General features: G+C 34.8%; 1 protein-coding gene and 2 long non-coding RNA genes across 9 annotated transcripts; all 3 read left to right on the top strand.

Moving 5' to 3' along the window:
* Positions 1-8,722: 8,722 nt before the first annotated feature.
* On the top strand, positions 8,723-9,583 carry LOC145972314 (uncharacterized). The gene is made up of 3 exons (XR_014439130.1): positions 8,723-8,945; positions 9,029-9,286; positions 9,392-9,583. It is a non-coding gene; the product is annotated as an uncharacterized LOC145972314 (long non-coding RNA).
* Positions 9,584-11,777: 2,194 nt separating this feature from the next.
* On the top strand, positions 11,778-13,027 carry LOC145972313 (uncharacterized). The gene is made up of 3 exons (XR_014439129.1): positions 11,778-12,134; positions 12,218-12,475; positions 12,581-13,027. It is a non-coding gene; the product is annotated as an uncharacterized LOC145972313 (long non-coding RNA).
* A 3,361-nt stretch (positions 13,028-16,388) lies between these two features.
* Positions 16,389-24,284, top strand: LOC145972307 (uncharacterized). Of its 7 annotated transcripts, XM_083100810.1 has the most exons (13): positions 16,389-16,492; positions 17,255-17,347; positions 18,026-18,278; positions 19,092-19,306; positions 19,402-19,655; positions 19,737-20,391; positions 20,468-20,637; positions 20,773-20,923; positions 21,446-21,679; positions 21,856-22,076; positions 23,217-23,376; positions 23,745-23,857; positions 24,123-24,284. In XM_083100810.1, exons 8-13 carry the CDS (start codon positions 20,854-20,856, stop codon positions 24,138-24,140), a joined length of 816 nt encoding a protein of 271 aa, XP_082956936.1. In that variant the 5' UTR covers positions 16,389-16,492; positions 17,255-17,347; positions 18,026-18,278; positions 19,092-19,306; positions 19,402-19,655; positions 19,737-20,391; positions 20,468-20,637; positions 20,773-20,853; the 3' UTR covers positions 24,141-24,284. The 7 variants fall into 7 exon arrangements, with proteins under 7 accessions (XP_082956936.1, XP_082956939.1, XP_082956935.1 ...); XM_083100813.1 differs by lacking the exon at positions 16,389-16,492 and having other exon boundaries at positions 17,076-17,347; positions 20,487-20,637; XM_083100809.1 differs by lacking the exon at positions 16,389-16,492 and having other exon boundaries at positions 17,076-17,347.
* Positions 24,285-24,333: the final 49 nt, after the last annotated feature.

Here is a 24,333-nt window from a genome sequence, read left to right as displayed (position 1 = left end):
AGAGTATCTACAATTTCATTTGTCGAAATCTAGTAAATCTGTTCACTTTTGTAATTTTCACCTCGCTTCAAGAACCATAATAGGCACCCTGAGATCTCGAATAGAATTAGTTGTACTTTGATGACTGTAGATAGTCGAGTATGCGAGAGGTTAGAGTTACTATAATTTATATCAACATTAAAATATTGGAAAGAAAAACAATATAAAAATATTGTGAAATTCTAATTGTTATAAATTGTAATAAAAACAATAACTTGTAATATATACAGGGTGATTCAAAATAACCCTCTTGTCCCTGAAATGACACATTCTTGAATCAATTCTAAGACGATTTTTTCTTTGGCAAAATTTCGTCTGAAGCTTAGTTTTTGAATTATTAAAGGAAGTAGTTAACGTATGACGGGCAGTGATGGTAGGCCGGGTGACTTTTTCGCGCATGCGCAGTAGTAATCACAGGAAAGCAACGGTGTATCAGATAGCGGATTATGGGCGCCAAAGTTTTGGCGGATAACAGCATCTGAGTCGGTGATTTTTGTATCTTTTTCTTTTTCAGCTTAATTAAATTTTTGATAATAATATATATGATAGTGTGCTGTTGGTCGCTCGTAAAAATTTTCTAAAAATTTTCCTTCAGAAATTTATTTAAGGGCGACCAGTGACACACCTTTTGCTTCTATTAGATACTTCGTTAACGCCGCGTTCGCGGCGCATGCGCGAAAAAGTCACCCAGCCTACCATCACTGATGACGGGTCGAATACAAGAGGCAGGCAAGGGTGGCGCGATTCACTGTCAGACGCGGGTGCTTACGCGGGGTGCCTGCTGCGATCAGCTGGTCGCTATACACATACAGACACACATGCGAACACATACATTCTCTGTCTGTCTGTCTGTCTGTCTTTTTTTTTTTTTTGATGCGCAAGGGAAATCCTCATGGATACCCCTCCTCCTCGGGGAAGGAGGAGGGGTTATGCCGGACTCTTACCGGCTAAAACCCCTGCGTGTCCTCCAAACGGTTTACGGGGGGACCACGGGTAACACCTAAGTATTCTTCCGCAGCCCTCCCACCGTGGATGGTTGGTTGAAGACCTAACCATCCCTTCGAGCTAGCCAGGAGACGGGACACCCTCGTCTCCCAGCTTCTTCACGGGCCCAATAGGGGGGGAAGAGTCCCCGTCCCCTCCCCGGGCCCCGGTCCTCCACAGGAGGATTACTCCTCCACACATGGGGAGAGGAACGAAACGGGTGGGGAACACATGAGGGCATTGGCTACAGCTGGGCCCTCTCATCCCCCGGACCCTCGCTCCGTCCTCTCCCCCATTCGCCATGGGGGAGAAGGATGTCCAGTCCTACCCTCTCCCAAATCACATCCAGCGTCCTCTCGGGCTCCTACTCCTATTTAAGGAGGGAAATAAGGAGAAAATCAGATAATATAGCTGGGGGTTCCCCCCCTCCTCCAGCAGAAAACAGGACAAACAACAATACAAAAACACACACAAAACAACAAACAGAGAAAACACTAATCTAGGGAGGATCCCACTGGGGAGGCTCGGGTCGTCGTGGTCGCATCAGCCTCCTCCTCCCTCGTAATACCACCCTCCCTCTCATCGCTCCCGGTGGATGAGGGGGGCATCCTCCTCCTCTCATCTCTTCTTTCTCTCTCTCTCTCCTCCTTTTCCTGCATTACGGCTTCACAGAAGCTCGTGAGTGCGTTCCAGGCCTCCTCCTTGCGCAGCATCGCCTCGACCACGGCCCTCGGGGATAAATCTCCACCTATAACCTTGACCATTTCCCGTCGCAGCACATCCCAGGCCACACAGGCCTCCAGGGTGTGCTGCGCCGAGTCCTGGTCACTTCCGCAATGGTGACACCTAGGGGATGCCTCCCTCCCGATGCGGTGCAGGTACCGACCGAAACATCCGTGTCCGGTCAGCACCTGCACCACCCGGAAGGTTAGCTGTCCCCAGGTCCTTGCCACCCATCTATCCAAATCAGGCAAAATTGCCTGAACCACTCTCTGGTCCTCGTGGGCCGGCCCAGACAACAGTCTCCGCCAGTCCACGAGGACCATTTCTGCAACGCGTCGTCTAATGGCCTCTTTGGTCCGCTCGCTCACTACTACTTGCCCCCTCTCCCGGAGCCCCCGGACCTTCCAGTACGTGGCTTCCTGTCCACGGGCCAGGAGCTCCAGGGGAGGGGTACCCGCCAAAATGGCCGCTGCCGCATAGGACACTGTCCTATACGCTCTGGCCGCCCTTAACACTATGGGCTTATGGGCCCTCCTCAACAGGTCCCTAATTTTTTTGGATCTCAAGGAGATCCCCGCCCAGATCGGGACTCCGTAGAGAGCGACTGAACCGACCGTGCCCACATATAGTCTGCGGACACGGCCGTCTGACCCCCCGAGGTTGGGCAGCAGCCTCGCCAGTGAGCCCGCTACCCCCCCTATCCTAGGGGCCAGCTGGGCGAAGTGCTCCTCGAAGGTCCACCTACTATCCAGACGGAGACCCAAATACTTCATCTGAGTCCCCGTCCGGACCTCCTGGCCATCAACTAACAGGACTAGGTCTGGGGGAGGCCCCCGCGCTCCATCATGAAAAAATACCGCTTCCGTTTTCCGTGGGGCCATCCCCAGACCCAGCCCTCGGATCCCTCTTACCACGCCAGCGACCGCAATGTTCCCCACCGCGATAGCTTCCTCCCAAGTCCTCCCCCCGGCTATCACCATAGTGTCATCTGCATAGCAGATGACGTGGCAGCCAGGGGGGAGGACTCTCCCTAAGATTACGTCATATGCGAGGTTCCACAGAAGTGGGCCCAAGACGGACCCCTGTGGAACCCCGCACCTCACCGCTCTCCGGACAACCACCCCATCCGCGTCACGATATACCAGTCCCCGGCCCCTAAAATAGTCCCAGATAATCCTCAAGAGATAGTCCGGGATCCCGTGTGACCGGAGGCCAGCCCCCACGCTCTCCCACGGGAGGGTGTTAAAGGCGTTGACTATATCCAAGGATACAGCCAACGCCACACCTCCCCACCTGTCTGTCTGTCTGTCTTACTCTCTCTCTCTCTCTCTCTCATTCGCTCACTCACCTGTAATTTTTTTTTTTTTTTTTACGAGAGGGGAAAATGCATTTTATGCATACCCACCGGTCGATCCAGTGAGTTATGTGGGACTCGAGTACCAAGTCGGATTACCAACTCGGTACTCCCTACCCACTAAAAACCCCTCTCTTTTCACGAATTTCCTTTGACACACTGTCCCTCTGACTTCCCGAGATCTGTTTTCACATAACGTCAAAAAATAGTACCTTAACCTACCGCAACCTACCATGACAAAAAACTGCTTGCAGTCGCCGAGTAATTATCGTCGCATTGTCGCGTCGTCGCGTCGTGTAGTAACGTGTCCGCGCGTGTTTCTTTCATCGAGTGATTTTTAATCGCCAACAGTTATTATTCGACAGTGATTAATAGTGATTAGTGATAGAGTCATTAGTAAATGACTTTTGATGTATTGCTGTAATTGCTTGAAGGAGAAATGAATTTTCCGATAGACCGTACGTTCTCAAATTTAACGTAGATATCACGTTGCAAAAGACAAGAAATCCACACTAAATTATTAACTGAAAGTTTTTCTTCTTTCATGAACTGTATTCTTTTATAAACTTTAACGTAATCATATTTATTTACTCACTCGATGAGGCGAGAAATTTACTAATGACTCTATCACTAATCACTATTAATCACTGTCAAATAATAACTGTTGGCGATTAAAAATCACTCGATGAAAGAAACACGCGCGGACACGTTACTACACGACGCGACGACGCGACAATGCGACGATAATTACTCGGCGACTGCAAGCAGTTTTTTGTCATGGTAGGTTGCGGTAGGTTAAGGTACTACTGGCGCTATCGAACGCGATCATGTGTTCGATTGAAGAATGCGGTAAACATAATAAACATTTAACATATTAATATTATTATTATGAATGTGTGTGATATCCATACATCATATGATATCTATTTAAAAATTAATTAGATTAAATAAGTGTTTTTAAAATATTTATTACTTTTACTATTATCATATAAAATATTAATATTAAATATTTAGTAATTATCGTCGCATTGTCGCGTCGTCGCGTCGTGTAGTAACGTGTCCGCGCGTGTTTCTTTCATCGAGTGATTTTTAATCGCCAACAGTTATTATTCGACAGTGATTAATAGTGATTAGTGATAGAGTCATTAGTAAATTTCTCGCCTCATCGAGTGAGTAAATAAATGTGATTACGTTAAAGTTTATAAAAGAATACAGTTCATGAAAGAAGAAAAACTTTCAGTTAATAACCCGGTAAGCAAAATGCGCGCAATTTGCCAGCAGATTGGCGACAGATTTCCACAAAAGTTGCTAGCAGATTGGCATCCGTTATGTCCGCAATAGGCTCACGATTTGCTAGCAAAACCTGCTCACAGAATCTGACAGCAGATTATTAGCAAAAACCGAGCAGGATCTGCTAACATCACTTGATGTCAAATTGTCGGCAGAAACCGAGCAGGATCTGCGCGCGCGTAATCTGACGGCAGATTGGCAGCAGATCCCGAGCAGAATCTGCAGCTTCTGGTCATTCATATAAATAAGTAATATAAATACAATCAAATTAATTACTACAGATGTTAAATAAGACTAATATCGGCGAGTTATCGGTTAATTACAATTTTCTTCTAATACAACATATAATATGTAATATGTTATATCGTAGTTATATCTCACATAGTAAAGGACTCAATTTAATTAAATTAATAATAAAGTAAATGGTGAAAATAATTAAATTTAACTTGTAAAACTTGAGATATAATTGATTTAGAATTAAATTCTTCCTTTATGCTTCAAATAGGCAGTAAATGAATAATTATCCATTTATCCTATTGATTCTAATCAGTTTAATATTCTGAATCTTATCTGCTTGTATCACATATCAGAAATTAAAGTGATAGAAATAGTTACTATATTTTTTATCTTTTATTAATAATAGCGACTTTATATATATTTCTGACAGAAATTTGATTGCGAGAAAATACATCACATAGCGGTAAGCGAAGGAACTATCGAATCAAATGCAGATTGTTGCCAATTTGCCATCAGATCACGCATGCAAACCCTGTTCCACTTCTGCTGTCAATCTGCAGTCAAATTGCGCGCACGCAGATTCTGCTTGATTTTTGCCGACAATCTGATATCAAGTCATGTTAGCAGATTCTGCTTGGTTTCTGCCACCAATCTGCGTCAGATTCTGTGAGCAGACTCTGTTTGAGTTTTGACATCAATTTGTCAACTTAATTGGTAATAACAGCTTCAGTACCAAATTTGTAGCCGTTTTGCTAACATTAGTTGATAGCAGACACTTGGCATGATATGCTTTCTACAGACTTTGCTATCTGGGTAATTTAGTGTGGATTTCTTGTCTTTTGCAACGTGATATTTACGTTAAATTTGAGAACGTACGGTCTATCGGAAAATTCATTTCTCCTTCAAGCAATTACAGCAATACATCAAAAGTCATCGAACAAGGTAATAATAACTATTTTTTGACGTTATGTGAAAACAGATCTCGGGAAGTCAGAGGTCAGAGGGACAATGTGTTAAAGGAAATTCGTGAAAAGAGAGGGGTTTTTAGTGGGTAGGGAGTACCGAGTTGGTAATTCGACTTGGTACTCGAGTCCCACATAACTCACTGGATCGACCGGTGGGTATGCATAAAATGCATTTTCCCCTCTCTCGTAAAAAAAAAAAAAAATTACAGGTAAGTGAGCGAATGAGAGAGAGAGAGAGAGAGAGAGAGAGAGAGAGAGAGAGAGAGAGAGAGAGAAAGACAGACAGACAGACAGACAGAGAGAGAATGTATGTGTTCGCATGTGTGTTTGTATGTGTATAGCGACCAGCTGATCGCAGCAGGCGCCCCGCGTAAGCATCCGCGTCTGACGGTGAATCGCGCCACCCTTGCCTACCTCTTGTATTCGACCCGTAATACGTTAACTACTTCCTTTAATAATTCAAAAACTAAGGTTCGGACGAAATTTTGCCAAAGGAAAAATCGTCTTAGAATTGATTCAATGTGTCATTTCAGGGACAAGGGGGTTATTTTGAATCACCCTGTATAATAGATTTAGCCTAGTAACTAGTATGGAAATATGGGACAGGATGCATTTTTCTGTTCGAGATTTCTATTCGAGATATTCATTCGAGTTGCCTGTGTACACGATTCGAGTTTTAGTAACTTTTTCTCCGATCGAGAACTCGGACCGATTTCTAGCATCGTGGACACAGGCCTTAACCGAAGTTTAACACCGCCGTAGAGTTAGCAGAGGAATTGAATATTTTCTAATTATTCTTTATTAGATAGTTTGGGAATCGTTTGGAGAAGTTTAGGAAAATCATTTTAATATTTAGGAAATAATATTTTCTTTTTAATAATAAAAATGTATCGAACGTCAAGTTAGCAGATCGTAATTATGTTTAATATATATTATAAACGGAATCGATTAGAAATCATTTGGGGATAATATATTCATTGATATTTTTATTTGGAAAAGTTGCTTTTTTTGTAATTTAAATAAATTTATGCATTCAAAATAATGCATTATGCGTTATGCATGCGGCATAAAGGATTCAACCAATCAGAGTTCTTCATGTGCGCTGGCCTTTAAGGCCCAGTTCCACAATTTATTTTAACCGAAGTTTAACTCGTTAAAAAAGGATTTACATTGCGTTCAATGTCCGATGTATGACGTCCGATTGGATACTATGGGTTTGGGACGCAATGTAAATCTTCCTTTAACGAGTTAAACTTTGGTTAAAGTAAGTTGTGGAACTAGGCCTTAGGCCGAAGGCCTTAGGCCTAGTTCCACAATCCAGTTAATGGCCTTCACACATAAAATTCCATAAGCATGTAAGACGTAAGCGTAAGGAAATCGACCAATCACGGTTGAGCAGTAAGGCAGCCAAATTAAAACGTAAGAATTCCGATTTGTTGATTTTCTTACTGCTTATGTCTTACGTGCTTATGGAATTTCATGTGTGAAGGCCATTAGGGTGCTGTCACATGGCAGTCGGAATTTCGCAAAAACGGAATCTCGGAAGAGTACTAGAATACTAGTACTAGGATCAACCAATCAGAATTATTTGGAGAAATTTTAACTTAACGTTTAATGAAAATTAACCGGGATTGAATTTTTATCTTTATAAGAAGAATTTTATTGTTAATAAATAATTGTTCGGTAAGTATTTATTAATATACATATAAATATTTAATCAAAATATTTTATCACATAAAATGGTTATCATATTGTCAAGAATAAAAGTTGCGTGTTTGTCGGTCCGGTTTTTTTGTGGCTGCGCTCCCCATGGACTAATATTTCGGAGCATTTCGGAAATTAGTAAAAATAGAAAAATTTATTTTGATAGTTTTCCAACAAAAAAAATAATTAATACAATAGAAAAATATATAAAAAAAGTGACATTTGTATGTATTGTTTATTATAACAGAAAATAATAAAGAAATTTTCTAAATTGAAAAACAATTTGAGGTTAGAATAGCATTCCGTTTTCCGCAAAAATCACTCCATGGGAAGCGAGGCTATCGAAAAACCGACATTTAAACTTTACTAGATAATTCTGATTGGTTGATCACCACTCTAGTACTTTTCCGAGATTCCGTTTTCCGAAATTCCGACTGCCATGTGACAGCACCCTAACCCGAGTTTAAGTGGCGAATGGACCAATCAGGACCCAGTTTAACGTATTAAACTCGGGTTAATTCGAGTTGTGAAACTGGCCCTAAGGGCTCGTTCCCACTGAGCGCGTCACACGTCGCGTCACCAGCGTGAGCCAATCAAAACATCTTATTGTAATAACACGGAAAACATGTTATTACAATGGGATGTTTTGATTGGCTCACGCTGGTTGACGCGACGCGTGACATGCTCAGTGGGAACGAGCCCTAAAGCCGGTTATATAATAGCTGTCGTAAGTCGGGTGTCGTAAGAGTTAACCAATCACAGTTGATTTTAGAGAAGAATAATTGAATACGATTGGTCAACTCTTACGACACCCGACTTACGACAGCTATTGTATAACCGGCTTAAGGTCCAGTTCCACAACTTAGGGCCTGAGCACAAAGATGTTGTAACTGTTTCCGACAAAGTCGTATGCGTAAGTCGGAGACGTTAGTCAACGCACAAGGATTTTACGTAAACGTAGGTATCGCATAACATGCAATACAAGATACAGCCTACGTTTACGTAAAATCCTTGTGCGTTGACTAACGTCTCCGACTTACGCATGCGACTTTGTCGGAAACAGTTACATCTTTGTGCTCAGGCCCTAAACCGTGCTTTACGCCGATGTTATTACACCAGTTGTAGTAATGCTACTCCTGCTGAAGAAAAGGAATAGACTTAGGGCCTGAACACAAAGATGTCGTAACTGTTTCCGACAAAGTCGTATGCGTAAGTCGGAGACGTTAGTCAACGCACAGGGATTTTACGTAAACGTAAGTATCGCATAACATGCAATACAAGATACGGCCTACGTTTACGTAAAATCCTTGTGCGTTGACTAACGTAGGCCGTATCTTGTATTGCACGTTATGCGATACCTACGTTTACGTAAAATCCTTGTGCGTTGACTAACGTCTCCGACTTACGCATATGACTTTGTCGGAAACAGTTACGACATCTTTGTGCTCAGGCCCTTACTTTAACCGAAGTTTAAGGGCCAGCGCACAAACATTGCCGTAGCGCCTTACGCCACCTTACGTAAGAACCTTATGTTACGTGACACGTAAACCAATCCTACGGCAACGCACAAGAAATTCTTACGTTACGTTAATTACGTTAATTAGCATCCAGACTTAAAATTGCCACTCATTTCAGAACATGGAAAAAGGGTATATTATTATTAATATTAATTTACTATTCTTTAAATCAAAGTAATTTTATTATACTATGAGAAATCGTTTGTAATATATAGAGCAGAGTAATGGAAATAGTAGGTGTGACGAGAAGTTTTGGAGATCATGGTTTAAAAGCAGCAAACACTGGTGTAAATATCAAATTATTTCTATCATCACAACCTGAAGTACAGTCTCTGGACTTGAATAGTTGTAATTTTACTGAAAAAGAGATAGCATTATTGTCGCCAGAGACTCTGGGATGTAGTATCAGACAAAGCAGCGGCAGCAATACTTAGGAAGACACTTGCACCTGATACACCATTATTAGAATACAGGTAATTTATAACTAAACTTTAGTACTTATATCTATTGCAACCAAACTTTTTTTATAACTAAACTTTAACTACGATAAAGTGCGATACAAATTCTTCGATTTATAGACTGACAATGGGCGTTGAAGAATTAGTGCAAGCGGCGAAAGGTCGCTTAATAGACAGAGTGTGGATGGGAAAATCCGAGAATCCTAAGGGCCTGAGCACAAAGATGTCGTAACTGTTTCCGACAAAGTCGTATGCGTAAGTCGGAGACGTTAGTCAACGCACAAGGATTTTACGTAAACGTAGGTATCGCATAACATGCACAAGATACAGCCTACGTTTACGTAAAATCCTTGTGCGTTGACTAACGTCTCCGACTTACGCATACGACTTTGTCGGAAACAGTTACATCTTTGTGCTCAGGCCCTAAACCGTGCTTTACGCCGATGTTATTACACCAGTTGTAGTAACGCTACTCCTGCTGAAGAAAAGGAATAGACTTAGGGCCTGAACACAAAGATGTCGTAACTGTTTCCGACAAAGTCGTATGCGTAAGTCGGAGACGTTAGTCAACGCACAAGGATTTTACGTAAACGTAGGCCGTATCTTGTATTGCATGTTATGCGATACCTACGTTTACGTAAAATCCTTGTGCGTTGACTAACGTCTCCGACTTACGCATACGACTTTATCGGAAACAGTTACAACATCTTTGTGCTCAGGCCCTTAGGGTGCAGTCCCACGTAGAAGAAAAAGCGGAACGGAAAAGCGGAACGGAAAAGAAGTATAGTGGGGGTAACCAATCAGAACGTTTCTCCAAAAGACATATCTGTTCCGATTTTAAATAACCGGGTTCCCCATGTACCGGAAAAAGCGGAAATAAGTAAGAGTAGAAAATTATTTTTTATGAATTATAATTAACAAAAATAATCAATTTTGTAAAAAAATTTCTTTTTATAATAAATGGAAAATTCCAAATGGAATATAATTTACGAAAAAACAAAGCTAATTCAGAATTATTGTAAATTTTAGGTTAGAATTTTTTCCGTTTTTGCGTAAAATATATTCCATGGGGAACCCAGTCATATAAAAACGGAATGGAATAAAGAACTTTATAATAATATAAATTTAACAAGAGAAATATATTATTTTAGTGTAATTTTGTTATGTTTTTATATATTGTGAAAATATAAAATTAAACTAAACTATTTATATGAAACAATGATAAAATTACATTTTATATTGTAACAAATATTTTATTCAGAATAATATATTTTTACCTAATTTAATGTTGTGTAATAAATTGTTACAAAATTTAATATATACAGGGTGTCCTAGACCACCCGTACACCTCTTTTCTTTCAAAAACTAAGCATTTTAGAGAAAAACGTTTTCGACAAAAATTGTATGGTTTTGAGGGGAACATAAGATGGTGTCATTTGACCTTGGATGGCATCGTTAAGGTGAGGTCAAGGACACCTTTAATTTCTTAAATAGAACCACCTATTTTTTATTGCATATTCTTATAGCTTATGTCGAGAGCTTTCCAAAACACTATAATAAAGTATTTTTTCATCAAGTACTTTTCGAGTTATAAGGCTTGAAATAATTTCTTAATTTTACATAAACCATAAAATATCTAGTAAAATATTTATTTTTCGATTATCTTACCTTAATACTTTTATGTACAAAATAATGAGAGGAATCGATTGGTGTAAAGAAAACACAAAATTGTTTCGAAAAAAAGAATGTAATTTGCAATTAACAATTACATTTTTTTTTTCGAAACAATTATGTTTTCTTTACACCAATCGATTCCTCTCATTATTTTGTACATAAAAGTATTAAGGTAAGATAATCGAAAAATAAATATTTTACTAGATATTTTATGGTTTATGTAAAATTAAGAAATTATTTCAAGCCTTATAACTCGAAAAGTACTTGATGAAAAAATACTTTATTATAGTGTTTTGGAAAGCTCTCGACATAAGCTATAAGAATATGCAATAAAAAATATGTGGTTCCATTTAAGAAATTAAATGTCCTTGACCTCACCTTAACGATGCCATCCAAGGTCAAACCAATGACACCATCTTATGTTCCTTTCAAAACCATACAATTTTTGTCGAAAACGTTTTTCTCTAAAATGCTTAGTTTTTGAAAGAAAAGGGGTGTACGGGTGGTCTAGGACACCCTATATATCTGAAAATAAAACACACACATACATATTTTATATTATAATAAAAAAATTTACCGATGACATTATTATTTTATATAAAAATAAATTTATAAATTTTATTTATGAATAAGAAAGACTAGATATGCTAGGTATGTACATACATACGAGAACGCTAGGTATAATGTCTTTTGGAGAAACGTTCTGATTGGTTACCCCCACTATACTTCTTTTCCGTTCCGCTTTTTCTTCTACGTGGGACTGCACTCTTAGGGCCTGAGCACAAAGATGTCGTAACTGTTTCCGACAAAGTCGTATGCGTAAGTCGGAGACGTTAGTCAACGCACAGGGATTTTACGTAAACGTAAGTATCGCATAACATGCAATACAAGATACGGCCTACGTTTACGTAAAATCCTTGTGCGTTGACTAACGTCTCCGACTTACGCATACGACTTTGTCGGAAACAGTTACGACATCTTTGTGCTCAGGCCCTTACTTTAACCGAAGTTTAAGGGCCAGCGCACAAACATTGCCGTAGCGCCTTACGCCACCTTACGTAAGAACCTTATGTTACGTGACACGTAAACCAATCCTACGGCAACGCACAAGAAATTCTTACGTTACGTTAATTACGTTAATTAGCATCCAGACTTAAAATTGCCACTCATTTCAGAACATGGAAAAAGGGTATATTATTATTAATATTAATTTACTATTCTTTAAATCAAAGTAATTTTATTATACTATGAGAAATCGTTTGTAATATATAGAGCAGAGTAATGGAAATAGTAGGTGTGACGAGAAGTTTTGGAGATCATGGTTTAAAAGCAGCAAACACTGGTGTAAATATCAAATTATTTCTATCATCACAACCTGAAGTACAGTCTCTGGACTTGAATAGTTGTAATTTTACTGAAAAAGAGATAGCATTATTGTCGCCAGAGACTCTGGGATGTAGTATCAGACAAAGCAGCGGCAGCAATACTTAGGAAGACACTTGCACCTGATACACCATTATTAGAATACAGGTAATTTATAACTAAACTTTAGTACTTATATCTATTGCAACCAAACTTTTTTTATAACTAAACTTTAACTACGATAAAGTGCGATACAAATTCTTCGATTTATAGACTGACAATGGGCGTTGAAGAATTAGTGCAAGCGGCGAAAGGTCGCTTAATAGACAGAGTGTGGATGGGAAAATCCGAGAATCCTAAGGGCCTGAGCACAAAGATGTCGTAACTGTTTCCGACAAAGTCGTATGCGTAAGTCGGAGACGTTAGTCAACGCACAAGGATTTTACGTAAACGTAGGTATCGCATAACATGCAATACAAGATACAGCCTACGTTTACGTAAAATCCTTGTGCGTTGACTAACGTCTCCGACTTACGCATACGACTTTGTCGGAAACAGTTACATCTTTGTGCTCAGGCCCTAAACCGTGCTTTACGCCGATTTTATTACACCAGTTGTAGTAACGCTACTCCTGCTGAAGAAAAGGAATAGACTTAGGGCCTGAACACAAAGATGTCGTAACTGTTTCCGACAAAGTCGTATGCGTAAGTCGGAGACGTTAGTCAACGCACAAGGATTTTACGTAAACGTAGGCCGTATCTTGTATTGCATGTTATGCGATACCTACGTTTACGTAAAATCCTTGTGCGTTGACTAACGTTTCCGACTTACGCATACGACTTTGTCGGAAACAGTTACGACATCTTTGTGCTCAGGCCCTTACAAATCCGGCTTTAAGAAGACGTGTAAACGCTACGAGAGTTATAACAATCGTATTGCCAACCTGAATAATCAAGTATCAACGAGTGACAAGTACTAGTACACAAAAACTGCCAATAAATTAAAGTAAAGAGGAATAGTGATAATATAAATCCTTGCGTGTAAACGAACATCACTTTTAGGGAGTTACAACTACGATTGTTACTAAACCAGATTAACGTTGCCGTGTAAACGTACTCATTGATAGATGATATTAGCGTTTTAGTAGTACCTTTATATCCTTATTTAAAGAACATAAACAGTGGCTAAACGCGACGCAACAAGATTCAATAGGTGTGAGAAATTAAATGAAAAAAATATATAACTAAAATGAAAAAATATGTAACTAAAATTATGTGTGGAGCAAAATGCTATTGGAAATTTAACTATCGAATGTGGTAAGATAGCAATATTGAATTTCATATTTTCACGAATTTTATAAAATGCTGAACTATTTAATTACAAACTTGTGTGTACACAACTATTCGCACATATCGACAAATAATAAAAGATTTTTGATATGGACATTATACAAATATGAAAAATAAAAAGGACTATTATTGTTGTGTCGATATTTGCGTACTATTAGTAAATTATAACGAAATTGAAAAGTATTTTTTATAATGTTCTGAATTTGCGCAAACCTGATATCTAGGAGCGATTTAATGAAGTAAAAACAAGCGTGAATTCGACGCATGTGATCTCGAAAACGTTAACAGGTAAAATTGAATTAAATTTACTCATTTTGCTTGTTCTTAAGTCATTGCACATGAAAAAATTTTAATTGTAACTGTAAACAAATTGAATTATATTAACTATAATTTAAATATTTTACTTTATTTAGAGTGTTAATAAGATGGAATTCTGTAATGACAAAAATATGAAAAATTATTGTGTGTGATAATATTTTGCAATATCTTCTGCAAAAAATGGATGTCAGGTGGAAAAGCCTATTAGAACAGGTAAGCATTGCGCATGAAAATTTAATTAATTTTAATTAATTAGATTTATAATTATTTAAATTCTCTTTAATCACACTTGCTTTTTAATCATATTTTATTCATATTTGCTGCAATTTTTTTTATTTAGCAGTATACTACTTTTAATAAATCTTCCTTTTGATTATGCTTTCAAAGTTTACCAACTAATCAGTTCAGCTTTTTTTATAGTTCTTTAATATTTTTTTTAATAAAATATTTTAATTGCAAATTTTATTACATGAAATTTTATCAAAAATAATTATAAATTTTATTTTTTGTATTGTTATGAAATGTATATTAATTCGAAAGTATTTCTCAAATTTGTCACATTTAGAAAAGTCTTAACATTTATTGATCATTTTTACACAAGGCTTTTTTTTATGATTTTTGGTCCCTCTCTCCTCCTTCTGTAAGGATTTTTGTGATCTTCCTCTTTTTTATATTTTATGTAATATTTTACAAATTTACTAATAAAATTTATGAAATATTTTAACTTGTTTTAGAGATGAAAAATAAGTTAAACGCGAATAGTGGAAAATTTGAATACACTTATATCGGTCTTTTTCCAAAATATTAAATTACATTTTTATTATTTTTAAAAAATAGTTAAAATCAATTAATAAAGATAACTAATCAATGAATAAAAATGAACTCATGATTTTTTGGCGATCAAAATTTTTATTCGATTTTATCAAAAGAACATCTACAAAAATTTTATGTAAGAACTATTTTCTTCACATAAGAAAACAAAAAATTTTTGATCCTTTTCCCTTCTTAAAAGCCTTACGTAATTTAGGGATGGCCTCTAAATAAAATTCTACGAATATTAGATAATTTTTTGAATTACGCGCTATAACAGTTAATCAAGTTAATCTGAAAACTCCATGAAAAGACAAAAGACGATCGTATTAACGCATAATGATACAGTATTTTTATTTTAATAATTAATTTGTTTCTTTCTCATAAAATAATTATTTTAATCAAATGCTATATAACTAAAACTTGTGTCATACATATATTTGTGAACACTAATATTCTAAAGGTATAATTATAATTGACTTCGCACAAAAAGTATAGACCAAACTAAAGTTATAATCTTAGATTATATAGGTTAATAAAATATAATGTTATATATGTTATAATATATATATGTTAGTAAAAAAACCTTAATTAATAAAGATTAATAAAAATTTATTAAGATTTATAAGAAAAAGATTAATAAAGAAACTTTATTTATTAAAATAACAGCAATTATATTTTTAATAAAAAATGAGATATTTATTTTATCAATGAATTCTCTTTTATTTCTTCATGAATTTTCTTTTCTTTTAGATTTTTTTGAAAATGGGTCGCCCTCCCAACGTTACTAAAAAAGAAGCTGTCGTTTTGATTGGAAAATATATGGAACATTTTCGGACCAATAAATTTCCTGAATATTCATCTGTAGTGTGGAAAAATATGAGTCAAGATACTGGCGGCAGATGGAAACCACGTTCGGTGTATAATCATGTCCGAGAAAACAAACGAGGTGATTTAGTAGAAGCTCGCCGAAATTTAGGCACATAGTGACACCAGCACCAGGAAAAAATATTGTCTTAATCGATGATTTGGAATCTGTGAGTGATGAGTCTTGTGTCAATGAATCTGGATTAGATAATTATTCTGTATATCAGGATGAGGATCATGATGAAGATGGTGGTGAATGGTTTGATCTCAAACTGACCAGAGTCGAATGGGAAGAGATAAAGCCAGATAATACTTCTCCAAATAAGAAAAAGACATTGAAACCACGTGTTTGGGGAAATGTCATAGCTAAAGCCTTTTGGCGGAGATACAATTTTCCATGTGCATTTGTATTTAAATGGTCGTATCCCACACAACATGCATGTCTTGAAGACGTCTTAAACATGTCTTTCTTATGACGCCTTTAAGACTTGTCCAATTGACGTCTTTCTGATGTTTTTAAGACATTCAATTTAAGACGTATTTTTTTAAACGTCTTAAACATGCCTTTCTTATGACGCCTTTAAGACCTGACCAATAGACGTCTTTCTAACGTCTGTAAGACATTCAATTTAAGACGTATTTTTTTAAACGTCTTAAACATGCCTTTCTTATGACGTCTTTAAGACCTGACCAATAGACGTCTTTCTGATGTTTTTAAGAACATTTACTTTAAGACGCCATTTTTAAGATGGCCGCGGTGCCAGGCCAGTCAGGCATTAGACGGGATCGAGTTGGAAAATAAATTATTCCATTTACCAAAGTTGAGCAGTGCTTTGCACAGGTAAGAATTAATGATATTTAAAGCCGGGTCTGCAATGGCCATAGCATAAGGTTGTAAGATGTAAGCGAAATAACCAAATCCATTTCCTATGGATTTCGTGCGTTCTACGGTGGTCTCGCATACGCAGTCACGGAAGAATTCTGCGTTCTTAATTCTTATTGCGCGTCCGCCGTAGAACATACATAGAGCCCATTCTACAATGGCAGTAACAAGACTGTAGGAGTAGAGATTAAATCGTTTTTAATGAAGTAAAGAAGAAGAAGTAATGAAATAGACAATTCTCATTTTGTACTACTATTACCTTAGAGTACTAATGAGAATTTCTATTTCGTTACTTCTTCCCACACAACATGCATGTCTTGAAGACGTCTTAAACATGTCTTTCTTATGACGCCTTTAAGACTTGTCCAATTGACGTCTTTCTGATGTTTTTAAGACATTCAATTTAAGACGTATTTTTTTAAACGTCTTAAAGATGCCTTTCTTATGACGCCTTTAAGACTTGACCAATTGACGTCTTTCTGATGTTTTTAAGACATTCAATTTAAGACGTATTTTTTTAAACGTCTTAAACATGCCTTTCTTATGACGCCTTTAAGACCTGACCAATAGACGTCTTTCTAACGTCTGTAAGACATTCAATTTAAGACGTATTTTTTTAAACGTCTTAAACATGCCTTTCTTATGACGTCTTTAAGACCTGACCAATAGACGTCTTTCTGATGTTTTTAAGAACATTTACTTTAAGACGCCATTTTTAAGATGGCCGCGGTGCCAGGCCAGCCAGGCATTAGACGGGATCGAGTTGGAAAATAAATTATTCCATTTACCAAAGTTGAGCAGTGCTTTGCACAGGTAAGAATTAATGATATTTAAAGCCGGGTCTGCAATGGCCATAGCATAAGGTTGTAAGATGTAAGCGAAATAACCAAATCCATTTCCTATGGATTTCGTGCGTTCTACGGTGGTCTCGCATACGCAGTCACGGAAGAATTCTGCGTTCTTAATTCTTATTGCGCGTCCGCCGTAGAACATACATAGAGCCCATTCTACAATGGCAGTAACAAGACTGTAGGAGTAGAGATTAAATCGTTTTTAGTGAAGTAAAGAAGAAGAAGTAATGAAATAGACAATTCTCATTTTGTACTACTATTACCTTAGAGTACTAATGAGAATTTCTATTTCGTTACTTCTTGTCTTTACTTCATTAGAAACAGTTTATTCTTTACTCCTACAGCCTTGTTATTGCCATTGTAGAATGGGCTTAGGGCGTGTTCCAAAATTCACTGCCAGCGCTGAAAATCTTTAGTTCATGTTACGTATATTATATATTTTCAGCACTGGCAGTGAATTTTGGAACATGGCCATAGTAGGAAATGGATTTGGTTCATTTCGCTTACAACTTTATGCTACGTTATATATATATATGTATATGTATGTATGTGTAAAAAAATTAAACTCTATATTGTAAAAAAATTAAACTCTATATTGTAAAAAAATATATTAATTATCTTTTGTATATTTTTTTTGCAGCATTATGACAACATATGAAGATTTTATTCAACAAAATTTTATTCAACAAGATTGTGACGGTGTGCGTTCCATAAATGGAATGCTTGGCCATCATCGCGTATTGATACTACTAGACTAGTTGTACTATTGAAAACTTTGTATCAACCAATTAAGGAACAAGTAGATCTTCCGCCAATTCAATATGATCCAGTTTTATGTACAAGATCTACATGCAGAGCTATTTTAAATCCATTATATCAAGTAGACTATCGTGGTAAGTAATAAGGTATTATAAATGAATAGAACAAAAATCATTTTTTATTTATCACAAGAAACATTTTGAAAAATATTAAAGTAGTTTATTTCTATTAGAAATTAAAGTATATTTTAATGTGTTTCTTTATTACGATGTATTTACATTCATATTCTTTATTATTCTTTATACTTCATTTAAATTCGTATTTTATTTAATGCATAATTCTCTTGTAATTTTCTGTCTATATCATATAAGATAATTTAAAAAATCAAATTATTTATTAGGAGCATATAGTATTCATAAAAATATTGTAAAGGTATTTTTATATTTCAATAAATTCTAAATTTGTGTTATCATTATATATTATTTTTTTTAAGTTACATTATAATACACATATTGTGAGTTATATTAATAATTATGAGAAAAAAACTTTGCAAAAAGAATTTATGAGGAAATTCTTCGAAATAAGAAACAAAAGGGAAATATATTTAAATGATCAAAATGTATGCATTTATTTGAATAATAGTGTTATATATGTGTTATATATGTTGAATAGTTATATTATGAAACAAATATTTTTGATTTTACTTTTTTTAAGATTTGATTCTTTTCGAACATTTTTTTTATTATCATTTATTGACATTAGATGATTTATTATAGTTTTTATTATATATAAATTTATGATATATATATATATATATATATATATATATATATATATATATATATATATATATATATATATATATATATATATATATGTTACTTATATATTACTTTAAATATTATTCTATCTCAGTCCAATTGTATGTATTTATATGTATTATTTAGCGTGCCCAATGTTTGCCATCAATATTTTTACTTTTTGCGGATACATATGTCTGGATGATGAAGAATTAGAGGCACTTAAAGATTCATTACAAATGTCATTGTCTATGCTTTCACTCAATGCTCTTATTGGTCTTATCACATTTGGCAAAATGATTCAAGTTCATGAATTAGAAGCACAAAGGATCTTCAACCAAAACAAGTTCAAGATATGTTAGGTACGAATAGAATAAGTCCCAAGTTATATTTACTATATTAGTCATTGTTCTTCATGATTACTTTATTGCATTTTATTCACAATACATTTTGATAGGTATAGGTAGACTAATTCCTGGACAAAATCCAAATCAACCAAGAGGACCTGGTGCGTAACTATTGCCAGCTGCTAATCGCTTTTTGTAACCAGTACATAAGTGTGATATGAGACAGTTCGACAGATCTTTTAGGAGAACTGCAACGTAATCCATGGTCTGTTGGGCCAGAGAAACGTTCATTGCGATCTACAAATGTGGCATTAGCAGTCGCCACGGGTCTCTTAGAAGCTAGTTATGCAAATACTGATGCTAGGTATTTATATGTTGTAATATGATGTATATATGTTATGTTTTTCATTGTAATCCTACATATAATGCTATCAATGTATTTAAGGATTATGCTATTTGTTGGCGGACCATGTTCTCAAGGACCTGGCCAAGTTGTAACTGATGATTTATGACAACCAATCAGATCACATCATGATATTCAAAAAGATAATGCTAAGCATAAAAAGGCAATTAAGCATTATGATACACTTGCATCACGTGCTGCAACTAATGGCCATAATAGATATTTATAATAGATATTTATTTTTGTGCTCTTGACCAAACTGGTTTATTAGAAAGGCGACAATATTGCAACTCTACTGGTGGTCATATGATGATGGGGGATTCATTTAATTCTTCATTATTCAAACAAACTTTTCAACGAATATTTGCTACAGATGCCAAGGGTGATTTGAAAATAGCATTCAATGCAATCTTAGAAGTAAAAACATCTCAGAAAATTAAAGTTTCTGGAGCAATTGGATCTTGTGTATGTCAGTGGGAGAAAGGATCAAGTGTTGGAGTACTACAAGAAGTAGGCTTACTTGTCAGTGGAAATTTTGTTCATTGACACCATCTACAACAACAGCATTATTCTTTGAAGTTGCAAATTAACATACAGCCCCAATTCCGCAAAGTGGAAGAGGCTGTATTCAATTCATTATCCAATATTAACATAGTAATGGACAAAGGCGAATTAGAGTTACTACTATTGCAAGAAAGTAAATATATTTTTTATTATACATTATATGTATATCATAAATATTTATAATATCATAAATATTTATGATGTTATAGGGATATCTTTAATTATTAGTTGGGCAGATGAATCATCATCTTTGCATCATGTAAGCATAGAATTTGAGGAAGCAACAGCTGTTTTTATGTCACGTTTAACTGTATTTCGAGCAGAAAGTGATGATGGTCCAAATGTTTGAAGATGGGTTGATCATATTCTGACTAGACTTGTTAGTAGTTTCTATCATTAAAATTGTGCCCAATTACACTTAATATAAAGCTTAAACTTTATATATTTATACATATAGATTTACACATAAATATATATTGTATCTATTTTGAGGTGTAAAATCTTATTATTGCAGTATCAAAAATTCGGAGAATATGCAAAAGATGATCCCACTAGCTTTAGATTGGCAGAAAATTTTTCCTTGTATCCACAATTTATGTATCATTTACGCAGATCACAATTCTTCAAGTATTCAATAATTCCCCAAATAAAATTAGTTTTTATAGGTAAGTTGTTATTTGTATAAAACACATGATATATTTAAAACTTATTGATACTTTTAGGTCTCATATTTCATATATCAATGTATATTTTTTGACATTCTTTTTAACTGAAAGAAGAAAGGAGCGTCTCAGATAAAGTTTTCATTTATCTTATGATAGCAGTCATTTGTCATAAGTTGCTAGTGTATTCGCAATATATACTGTGTCCATTTTGTGTGCAACATTCAATTTAATTTCAAATAACTGCATTATTGCATATTTGCATTAATTGAATGTTGCACACAAAATGGACACAGTATATATTGCGAATACATTAGCAACTTATGATAAATGACTGCTATCATAAGATAAATGAAAACTTTATCTGAGATGCTCCTTTTTTCCCATCTTTCATCGAGTGCGATTGTGATTGTGGTTGTGCGTTAAGTGAAAATTATATAAAATAGTTTACAATGAATGAAATTTAATAACACTGTGATGAACAGTATAACTAACAAAATGAACTCACAGACTTTATATTTACAGATGTTGACATTACTGATGAGGAATGGTTGAACGAAAGTTTAGTAGGTGATTACGTGTCTTGCGGTAATGCTAATGTGCGTGATGATGGTAATGGGCTTAATAATGACAATGTGCCTGATGATAATAATGATGATGATGATATTGGTGACAATATGATTAGCCCCGATAATGTGCTTGACGGTGATGACATGACAACTTTCAATGCCAACGGCAATCAGTTGGAAAAATGCTATGGTATGTATTAAACTTTGTTCTTTATTCTTCCTTCTTAATTATATCGTTATATTGTAATAGCAATATGTTATATGTACTTAATTTCGTATGTATGTACTTGTGTAAAATAACTAAACAGATAATTTTAATGATACTCATAAAGAGAAATAAATATTTTTCTTTTTTATCTTATACAGATGCGTGTCGTACCGAACAAAAAATTATTAAAAATCTCATACAAAAGAATACGAGACAGTTGGAGATAATAATAAATTTAATAAATAACGCAGGACCAGCTAATACAATATATAATAATGACGAAGTCCAATTATTGCCGGAATTTCCGCTATCAACAGTTGACGAATTTTTCAAATTTGACACGGATCTCCAAAAGGACAGAGAGATTCGGAAACAATTAGTGAGTACTTTTCTGTTTTTGCGTCCATTTCTTTTTTCTTCTTCTCTCTATTTTTAAATGTGAAATAAATGTATATTTCTATAATTCAATCAACAACAAAAATTCTTTTGTAGAGATAAAAGTAGAAGACAAAATCTAGATATTGAATATACTGGGTGTCACACTAATTAATTCCTCTCATTATTTTGTACATAAAAGTATTAAGATAAGATAATTGGTGTAAAAAAAACACATAGTTGTTTCGAAAAAAAAAATGTAATTTGCAATTAACAATTACAATTTTTTCTTAAAAATAACTATGTTTTCTTTACACCAATTGATTCCTCTCATTATTTTGTACATAAAAGTATTAAGGTGAGGTAATCGAAAAATGAATATTTTACGATTACCTCACCTTAATACTTTTATGTACAAAATAAGATATTTTACGGTTTATATAAAATTAAGAAACGATTTCAAGCCTCATAACTCTGCAAGTACTTAATGAAAACTAACTTAATTATAGTGTTTTGGAAAGCTCTCGAGATAAGCTACAAGAATAATAACGCAATGAAAAATAAATGGTTCCATTTAAGAAATTGAAGGTGACCTTCACATGATTTTGACAACGCTATTCAAGGCCGTACTAATATTACTGTGCATTATTTGAAACCCTATAACTTTTATAGGAAACATTTTTGTCTGCCGTTCTCGGTTTTCGAGATATTCGGCTGATACGGGTGGTCTGACACACTCTGTATATATATATATATATATATATATATATATATATATATATTTACTTATTTATTTATTTATTTATTTATTCATATAATAAAAACAATTTTGAAAAATAAAATAATGAAAATAATAGGCTCAACATAATAATAAATTACTAAGGGGTAAAAAGGCAAATAAAAATTAAAAGACACGCGGTTATTAGTGCGCAAATTTAGATATATAGTATAAAATATTTACTTAAATTTACTTAAAGCGTAATATATAACATTCTTTTAAATTTTATTACAATTTTTGCTGCCTTTTGTCGCTTAGTAATTTTGAAAGAAGCTCTTAAAATATATTAAATTCATGTTTCCTTTTTCTTCAATTCAAGCGGCTTAAATTGAAAATATTAAACATTTTTGTAACATTCTATTATAGAAAAGGAAAATTGCAAAAATTGGAGGAAACACTTTCGTTCACAAGACAAGGAATATTATAAAATACACATTATCGGATGAATTGTGCCGCAAATTATCATGGACAGGCCAAAAAGGATCAACGGCAATTAAGGACACAAGTTTTGTCACAGTTATTATGGGTAATTATTATTTCTTTAAGATATATTTTTATTTCTCCTTTTTATGTAATATTGCTTAAAAATAGTTGCACCTTTAATGTATTCGAACATCAGTATTCGAGATAGTATCTAACATATGCTTAGATGTAACGTGCACTTTTAACTTTAAATTTTTCTTCAGAATTATTAATAAGATCTTACTTCAAATTTCGTTCAAATATTCTTCTACACTTTATACTCTTTCCAATTTTTTACGGATCAAAATTTTTATATTCTTTCCAAAAGTTACAAACGTTTATAGCTATACTTTACTTCATGACTACCCTATTCTAACTATTGGAATTAAAGCACAAAATATTTTAATAATTATGTAACAAATCGTTTTTCAGCATACGTTTCGGACGACGAAAAAAGTAATATGCACGATATTAAAAAGACCATCCAAGAATGGTTACGACATGCGGGAGATCGCCTCGACTATTTAAGAAATAAGGAGAAAAAGGTTGGTAAATTATTGAAAATTCCATACGATATTATTTAAAAAACAATAGGGCTGTATAATGTTGCTGCATAACATTTTTAGTGTTGAAAATGAGAAAACATTGAAATTAATATATGTTTTTTAATATATGTAAATGTATATCATCTTATATCATATTTCACTTAAATATTTAATTTTGTGTGTGTGTGTGTGTGTGTGTGTAAAAAATTAAATTCTATATTGTAAAAAAAAATATATTAATTATCTTTTGTATATTTTTTTACAGCACTATGACAACATATGAAGATTTTATTCAACAAAATGAAGATTGTGACGATGTGCGCAATGGAATGCTTGGTCATCATCGCGTATTGATGCTACTAGACTTGTTGTACCATTGAAAACTTTGTATCAACCAAAATATAATAAAGAAATGAACTTAAAATCATGAGTTGTGTTATTTATTATAGAATAAATCAATATGCAGCTATTGTACC

The sequence above is a fragment of the Camponotus vicinus genome, unplaced genomic scaffold (assembly GCF_025532165.1).
Source record: "Camponotus vicinus isolate PSW18456_S1 unplaced genomic scaffold, iyCamVici1.0 SCAF_5, whole genome shotgun sequence".
Lineage (NCBI taxonomy): Eukaryota > Metazoa > Arthropoda > Insecta > Hymenoptera > Formicidae > Camponotus > Camponotus vicinus.
Note: the sequence above shows the minus strand (reverse complement) of the source record. Positions and strands in the feature narration are given on the sequence as shown.

Excerpts from the sequence above, each read along its gene's own strand:
- LOC145972307 (XM_083100810.1), top strand. The coding sequence starts at position 20,854 with ATGTATCATTTACGCAGATCACAATTCTTCAAGTATTCAATAATTCCC. Across the intron at positions 20,924-21,445 it reads AATAAAATTAGTTTTTATAG|ATGTTGACATTACTGATGAG; the intron begins GTAAGTTGTTAT and ends TTATATTTACAG. Across the intron at positions 22,077-23,216 it reads GAGAGATTCGGAAACAATTA|AAAAGGAAAATTGCAAAAAT; the intron begins GTGAGTACTTTT and ends ATTCTATTATAG.